Source organism: Vigna umbellata, chromosome 2, assembly GCF_029865625.1.
Source record: "Vigna umbellata cultivar VRB3 chromosome 2, Vumbellata_1.0, whole genome shotgun sequence".
Lineage (NCBI taxonomy): Eukaryota > Viridiplantae > Streptophyta > Magnoliopsida > Fabales > Fabaceae > Vigna > Vigna umbellata.
In genome coordinates this window covers 13,833,978-13,842,709 of record NC_142166.1, presented here as the reverse complement: position 1 = coordinate 13,842,709, position 8,732 = coordinate 13,833,978, and the positions used below count along the sequence as shown (strand labels likewise).

Genomic DNA, 8,732 nt, shown 5'->3' with positions numbered 1-8,732 from the left:
AAGCTTTAGAAACAACAGATTTGTTAGCTGTTATATATAATTTTATGGGATAGCTACTCCATCTTACATCTCTATGATTGTCCAGTGCATCCATAGATGTAGAGTGACAAATATGTGCGTAGGAAAAAAAAGTAATAAGTTATTTCTTGTTACTCTCTTCTACACTGTACAACTCCTTTGCACCTCCATACTTTGTAGCTTTTTACTTTCTATATCTCTTCAATTTTTTTACCCCCACAAATTTTCAAAATGTTCCATCTTCCAGAAATTTTCTGGAACAAATTTTCAGAAGTTTTCAAAATAACGAAATTTGCATACTAAGCTTTCTAAAAAAATCAGAACACATGAAATACATTTTGGTACAATTTTTTGAAATATAATTTTTAAAACAAAATTTCTGAAATACATTTATATAATGTATTCGGGAACGAGTTTTTGTTTTTAAACATTCTACGTGAATTATGTTTTGAAAAGAGATGTTTTGGAACATGAAATGCATTCAAAAAAGAGTTTTTCAAATCAATACTTTTTTTCACATTTTTTCTTTTCTTCGGGTGTTCTCCCTCTATAGTAACAGTGATCATGGAAGTGATGGGGGGATAACAATTATGAAGGGTGTATGAGTCTTTTCTTATTATTGTGGGTACAGAAATTATAATTAATTGTACCACTAAAAGCCAAAAATTATCTTTTCCTTACAACCTATTTTCTTAGATAATGATATTTTTATAACATTTTCTTTACAACATTTGATTGATCTATGTTAGTTTTTATGATTATTATTATTGATTGTAGAGTAATTTTGAATCAATCATGAAATGACACATAAATAATGTTAAAATATTGTCAAAATAATATTGTTAAACTATCATTATCCATTTTCTTAATAACAAAAAGATTGTTTACATTGTTATTAACTTTCCAATTTCTACTAATAATCACAATGAAATATCTAAGGATTATAACTAGTTTTACTCCTAGCTCAAGAACATATCTCTTTTCCCCTCCCTCCTATTTTCTTGCAAAAGAAGAAACACATAAGATGTAAAAAGTGGAACACAAATTGTACTCCAGATTGAATGTTCTAGAATGTAAATATTGTATTATAAATTGCACATTCCAAAAATACAATATTACATTTCTGATTACATATTTTAAAATGTAAAAAGCCAAAAGAAATAAGTTTCAAAATGTGTAATTCAATAAGTCTCTATTTACACAATCCAAAAGTCAAACTGAAAAAACAAATACAAAGTATTCACCTATAATAATGGGGCTCGCTCCCACTGTTAAAAAACCTATGCGTTTATAATGATATTATGAAATATCATTTTTGACTGAGCCCTGTTTTGTTCCACGATTTCTGCAAGCATCACTTAAACCTTACATTTCTTTTATCAAATTTCTCATCCGCATTTCATACTCCATGAACAATCTCACCAATCTGCGGGGATTCTCTCCATACGAGTCTTAGATACATAGATATAATCTTTTAAAGTATATTAAATTTTTTTTAACAAAAATATTTTCATATATTATGAATTTTAAATTTTAAAATTAAAAATATTTAAATAATTTCTGATTTTTTTTATTTTTTATTTTTTATTTTAAATTAAAAATAAAAATGATTAAAATACCTCTATGTTTAAAAGTATGTCTTTTTAATAAATAAGGATATATTTATGAACTAAATTTGATACAAGGAACTATATATATATATAAAAATTAACCCCTCTCTGTATCTTTTTGTTGTAATAAAAGCAAAATGAAGATTTCTTAGAAGTTAATTTTAGAACGAGTATTGATAAATCTGATCTCAAATATTTGAGTCGAAAAATTCTTTCTTTTGATTTTTCTTATGCGCTTAGCTACCTTTATTTTCGTTCAAGCGCGCATGTATGTTTTTGTCAGTTCGCTTATTATTTTTAGCTTATGCTAAATTCTATTTTGTTTTCTCTTTTGATGAAAAAACAGTTTGCTTTCACCTTTTCTTGTTTTTATTTGTCTCCTTGCTTTTATTTCCTTTCCTTCCTTCAATGAAAGAGATTTTCACAGAGACAATAAGTTCAAGCGTTGGATGAAATAACATCTTTTTAAGTTTCCTTATTATATAAGAATTGGAGTATCTTAAATACTCTTATATTTAAATATTTCTTTTACTGATAAAATAATAATTAACCTTTATCATATTTATTATCTATCCTTTTATATATAATATCATAAAAATGTTATAGTTGTGATTTGGTGTTTTTTTTATTTATTTAATAGGGTCAAGTGGATTAGAAGTTATTCATCATATTTATAAAGGTTATACAACAAATGTCATTTTAGACATAAACGTAAAACTGTGGCCGAAATTATAAAAATCATGGCATAAATTTAGGTAGCGATTATCTCATGGTAACAACTTTTAGTACACAACTTTCTTAAAATAGTTATTTAAAATCCTAATTACAACATTCATGATTTCTAACACGATTTAGATCCCCATTATATTTTTGATTTTGATTTAAGTCATATTTATTAAACTATTTTATACAAAATATGTTTTTGTTTATACAAAACTTAAAGATGGAAATTTTATATACGTTTTCAAATTATTACCATCACACAATTTATAAACAAGAGTCACCTATTTGGAAAGGATATATTGATTTATAAATAAAATGAAAAAACAAAAGTCAAAATACAATTGTCGGATACAATTTTTTTGCTTTATGTAGAAAAGGCAAATTATGGAAGTACATAAATTATATAATAAATATGCAAAAACATAACAAATGAAAAGAATATAGGAAGGTTGAACATACACACGTACCATGGAGGGACGTACTCGTTTGAGCCCGGTCACCAAATCTGAACCATGGGCTCTAATACCATTTGTAGGGAGGTTCAACATACAAATAGATCTCTATACTAGTAAGATATTGTCCGCTTTGGGCTAAGCCCTCACAAATTTGCTTTTGGTAGCATTCCAAAAGGCCTCTTACCAATGGAGGTATCTAATGTGTATATAAACTCATGTCCATCTCTTGTTTTATCTAATGTGGGACTTTGTTTGTACCTAACAATTTATTGTTCCAAGTGTGAGTCCAAGTCTCACATTGGACAGAAATGAGAAAGTAAAACACTATACAAAGGTGAAAGACCCATTAACTCATTACCTTAAGGTTTTTGGTAGAGAGTGGTGTTAATCCCTTATATGGTTGGGCTCAGATGTTATTGGTGTTTGTGTCTCCCAACGTTGCCAAAAAGTGAATTTTGCACCGTTGCAAAGAGAACGTTGCACAACGTTTCTATTCTTCTTTTGCAATACAATAATATTTCATAACAAAACTTCATCTTTGATAGACTCAATTGTGGTATCACAACTTTATGCTTTGAGTACCGAGAGAGAAAAAAAAGTGGAGAGAGTCAAACACCGTGAGAGAAAAAGTGAGTGCTTGATTTTTTTGTGAGAAAGATGACAAAGGTAATCAATGGGATGAGTGTGTCACAACTGTCGGAAAAGACTGATTACGACAATTGGTCTTTGCAGATGAAGGTTCTTCTTGGATCCCAAGATGTATGGAACATAGTGGAGGACAGATACAATGAACCCGCGGATGATGAGCATTAGACAGTGAACCAGATTGCTGCATTGAAAAAGACAGGAGTGAAAGACAGATCGACTTTGTACTTTTTGTATAATGTAGTGGATGAATCTAGATTCGAGAAAATAGTTAATGCAAAGTCAGCAAAGAGAAGCATGAGAAATTTTGAAGGTGACATACAAAGGAGATACCTGCGTGAAGCAAGTCCGAGTACAAGCTTTCAGAAGAGAGTTTGAACATATGGTGATGGATGAAAAAAAGGGAGTTGTCGAGTTTATAGCTCGAGTGCAGAAGATGGCCAACCAACTCGAAATGAATGGAGAAGAGGTTCCTCATAACCGGGTTGCGGAAAAGATCAAATCTGACAGATGATTTTGAAAGTAACGATCACTATTGAAGAGACAAAGGATTTGTCAACTCTCACTGTGGAGGAGTTAGCTGAGTGATTAAAAGCCCACGAATTGAAGAAGAAAAAGAAAAAGAGGGAACCCGACGATCAAGCACTACAGGTACAGTTTGACTCGAATAAAACTCGGATTACTCAAAGTCGAGGTCCTAGCGGCAGATGGCGAGGAAGTCGAGAACGAGGTGAACATGGCTGAGGTAATTTTGAGAATGATAATGAAAAACAAACCGGACAACAGAATTGGCGTGGTCGAGGACAAGGAAAAGGCTGAGGAGATTGGTCAGGAGTTGAGTGTTTTAAGTGTGGCAAGTACGACCACTATGCAAACGAGTGTAGATAAAAAAAGTGCTACAATTGTGGTAAGTCCAGTCACGTTGCTAAATTTTGTTGAGCTGAGAAGAAAAGTGAGAGAAATCTTCTTATGGAAGAAGACTAAGAAAAGTGTGAAATCTTGTCGATGTCGGATGCAATGGACATGGAGAGCCCGATCCCAATAATGGATGAAGTGATCACGGTAAAGGATGCACCAATTGTGGAGAAGGAAAACCTGGAGAAAGAACTCAAACAAAAAAATGAAGAGATTCAACAAATAGGGAGGCTTTTAAATGAAGTTAATGATGAATAAACAGAGGGTTGAGCTTGAGGAGTTGAAGAAGACGACTCTTGAAAAGGAAGGGAAAACATCTAGTGTTCTTGAACCAGACGAAGAGGAAGATGAAGATGTTGAGAAGAACCCGATTAAGAAGTCGGTAAAAATTGTTAAGATATCACCTAAGGTCAGAAACGAGTTGGTCGAAGTTATTCAGAATGCGAGCATAACAAAGCTAATCAAAGCATCAAAGAGGTCAATTAAGGTAAAAGATAGGAGGGCCATAAGGAAAAAGAAGAAGTCAAATCTGATCTTAAGAAGCAAACCCGGTGTGGGATGATGAAAATGGAAAGTTGAATGAAGTAAGGAAGAATTTAAGTTTATGGGGGAGTTTATTGGGATAAACTTAAATTTTAGAGTTTTATTAATAATTTTGTTTAGATCTTATTTTATTAGTTTTGGATCTAGTAATATTTAATTTGATTTTGATAGAGATAAAATGGGGATAGGTAGTTATGATTTTCTGCTTATCTAGGTACAATATTATTTTATGATAGATTAAGGAGAGTTTATTTTTAAGATAATTGATATTTTATTTTTAGATTTTATTTTTATTTCCGTAATATTGTAAGTATCACGGCTATTTAAAGCCCTTTAATTATCAATGAATACCAAACTCAATTTTAGGAAAATATTAAAGTGTGTGTATGGTGAGATCTTCTCAACAATGGTATCAGAGTGGATGGTTTATCTTGGTGACCGGCTCAGACGAGTATAATGATCCATATACCGAAAGTCTTCCTGGCAAAGGGTATTCAGGTAAGCAAGTCTTGTTAAGATGAACGGTGGTTGGAAAGGGCTACTCGTGGTTGTGGTTGGTTAGGAATGCTTCCGCTGGAGGGGGAGTATACCTATGTGGAAGGGACTCACCCTTGAGGGGGAGATTATTGGGAACCCAAGCGTGAGTTCAAGTCCAACATTGGATAGAAAGGAGAAAGTAGAGCACTATACAAAGGTGCGACCCATTAACCCATTGTCTTAAGGTTTTTTGTGGAGAGTAGTGTCAATCCATTATATGGTTGAACTTAGATGTCATTGATGTTTGTGTCGCCCAGATAAAATCTCCTCCTTGATAAACTCAACAAAGAATTGAATAAGTGTAAAAGTTGAAGTATGAAAATATTAAATTGAAAGAAAATGGGATAAATTTTTAAAATTGTATGGTTTATTTCTTCTTAATAATTTATAGGATAAAAACACCTTAAACATAAATTTATTTTTGAAAAATTCATCACTAAAACACATTTTATGCTTTTCATTGTCATTCGCAGTAAAAGAAAGACCTATAAATCATATGGATCCGAACGTATCTGGTTTCAATTACTTTACACTTCTTTTTGTATTAATTAACCGAGTTTACAAAACTATAATTTTGATTGAACCATTGTTCTCTTTTTTCCTCCACGTGACACGTCCAATCCCATGCAAGGATACGGAATATTCAATATTGAATAAAGTCTTGGTTAATTCCTTGACCAAAAAGCAATTAAAAATATCTATAATGAAGAAAAGAGAGGAGGGAAGTGATAACACTAGAAATGAATTAAGGAGATGAAGAATTAAAAGCCCTACAAGCATAAAGATAATATAGTACTTACTGCATTTTCTTTAACTGGAATAAAACTACCATATCTTCCTCGATGTTACAGCATAAATCCTAAAGCTTCATGACGTGTCGCACACAAAGACACAAATATAATATATATAAACCAAAAGGTGACGAACCAAGGGCAGTCGAATTGGACTCTGAAGCTTCTCATTCACACTCTCTTGGTTATATAAGTCAATAAAAATCTGAACAAGACCACCCTGAGATAGATATAGCTAGAAAGAAACACTACACAAGAAAATACGAGGAACCCTCCCATCATCAAAAGGCTTTATGTATATAATATAATAATAATATCATATAAAATAAAATATACGGAGTGAAAGTGATGATGGTCATTGATTATAGGTCATTGGTCAAAAGAACCAAGCCAAGAGAGAGATTAGCCGTCGATCATATCCATGCACATCATCATCACCTGAGTTGTGACTTGAGATTTGGGTTTTAGACCAAAGGGTTTGTGGTGGAAGATCCATAGCCGTTCATCATGCCAGTCCATGATCCTGGACCGTTGAGATACCCAAAGGAATCTTTGCCTGCATCAGAGCAACCCTGGTCTTGCCATTCGAGGGACAATAGCTGTTTAGGGTTTGGCTTCACATCGATTGAGGCATTATGGTCCTCATTGGCATCGTATGGCAGCATCAAGCGTTGGCAAGAGTCCATTAAGTAGTTATTAGCACCATTGCCAGTGTTGTTGCCATCAAGAGACATAGACATGCCACCAAAAGCTGAGGGGCAAAGACCGTGAAAATTTGGTGGCAACCCATTTTGAGCATTACCATGCATATCTCCCAGCCCAGCACCCATGCCCATGTCACTGTTTCCAAAAAAATCAAAATTCCTAGAACTACCACTCCCAATTATGCCCTCCAGCTTGCTCTCCATCATGAAGTCAATTGGCCTAGGGTTCTCGATCATGCCAATACCATACTTACCCTCCATAAAGCTAGGGTTTCCCAGTGACCCTGCATTCGTCCCAAGCAAGTTGCTGAGGTGGGAAAATTGTACATCTGGAAAAGAGAGTTGAAGGTCTTTGGGGTTGTGATGGTAGGAGGAGGGTGGGGGCTGTGTTTGACTAATTTGATTGTTAACTAATGGGTGGTCATTGGATTTTTTTGCAGAGACTTTCTTGTTCTTTCTGCAGCCTCCACCAACAGGAATGTTCCTAAGAGTGCCTCCTTTGGTCCAGTACCTTCTGCAGGTCTTGCAGAAGTACCTTGGCTGAGAGAGACTGTAGTTGTTGTAGTAGCAGAACTTGGTGTGGGTTGAGTCACACCTGGGGCACTTTAGAGCTTGGTCATGTGGGGGTCTTAGCCTCCTCTCTATCATGGGCCTTGAGCATGTAAGCATGTCCCCAGAGGGTGAAGAAGAAGAATCCATTCCAGACTCCTCGTGAATTGTGCCCTGACATTTTCCGTAAAGCAAAATATTTAATATTTAACTCAAATAAATCAAAACTGCGATGTTAGTGTTAGACGTATACTGTAAAAATTTGTCTTGTTGGATTTTAAATGTCTTTTTCTTTCCATTCTTTTTGTTCTCTTCCTAGTTTTCTTTTTCTTGGCTTTCTCGTCTTTTTTTTTTCTCCTTTAATTTGGTCCAACCAACTCTCACATTGCAAAACAAAAAGGTTTCAGAGGGTGCAACACATTGTTACTGACTTGCAAACCAACGTTAATTAACTAAAACCCTTGAACAAAAACTCCCCGAAACTGCTGTTTACACCAGAGACTGGATTAATGAGAGTGATAAAAACATATACATTCCCAAGTTGTGTGTGCATGTGTGTGGTTATATAGTATACCTGCAACCAATGATCTGACGAATCCATGCAGACGTGCAAAGAAGATAACCCCATTCACTGCACACACGATGATGTTAACAGAACTGAACTGTGGGAGTGCTACTTGAAGTTTGTGAAAGGCATTGCAGAAGATGATGAAGGAGAGAAGGTGGGAAGAGGAATAATATGTGAAGTGGGAATCGAAGAGAGGGAATTGTATTGTAGGAAAGCATGTGTGTGTGAAGGTGTGGTTGCTACATGGGACGGGACAGTGAATAAGAAGGAAGAAAAAGTTGAGGGTAGTGAGTGAGAGGTGGCATGTTGTCGCAGAGCTACAGTGTGTAAAACCCGTCGGTGACAACAATGGTGGGCCTTAACCTGTCTCTCTAATGCCAATAGCTTATCTCAACTTGACTAAATCTTCACTGACACAACGGACGGTGAGATTTGGATCAGGTGGTGACGTGGAGAAAGGATGAGCGTAGATGGGTATGTGTAGAGAATGGGTACGTCACGCTAGTCGTGTCTGACGTGACAGAAGCTTGAGAATATTTGGGTCCCCGATAAAGAACGCATACCGAAAGAGCACTCTACGTTGCAAGCCCCACACACACAACACAAACACCATTTTGGACCCACTCCACCTCCTCCCACAAGCAAGGGATATATTCTCATTTCCCACACGCGCC

The 8,732-nt window shown here is 34.8% G+C and overlaps 1 protein-coding gene across 1 annotated transcript; it reads right to left on the bottom strand.

Annotated features, from left to right (window-relative positions):
• Positions 1–6,187: 6,187 nt before the first annotated feature.
• On the bottom strand, positions 6,188–8,309 carry LOC124834085 (dof zinc finger protein DOF5.6-like). Its single transcript, XM_047308692.2, has 2 exons — positions 8,065–8,309; positions 6,188–7,664 (listed from the first exon to the last, which is right to left on the bottom strand). Exons 1-2 carry the CDS (start codon positions 8,116–8,118, stop codon positions 6,702–6,704), a joined length of 1,017 nt encoding a protein of 338 aa, XP_047164648.1. The 5' UTR covers positions 8,119–8,309; the 3' UTR covers positions 6,188–6,701.
• Between the last annotated feature and the right edge of the window lie 423 nt (positions 8,310–8,732).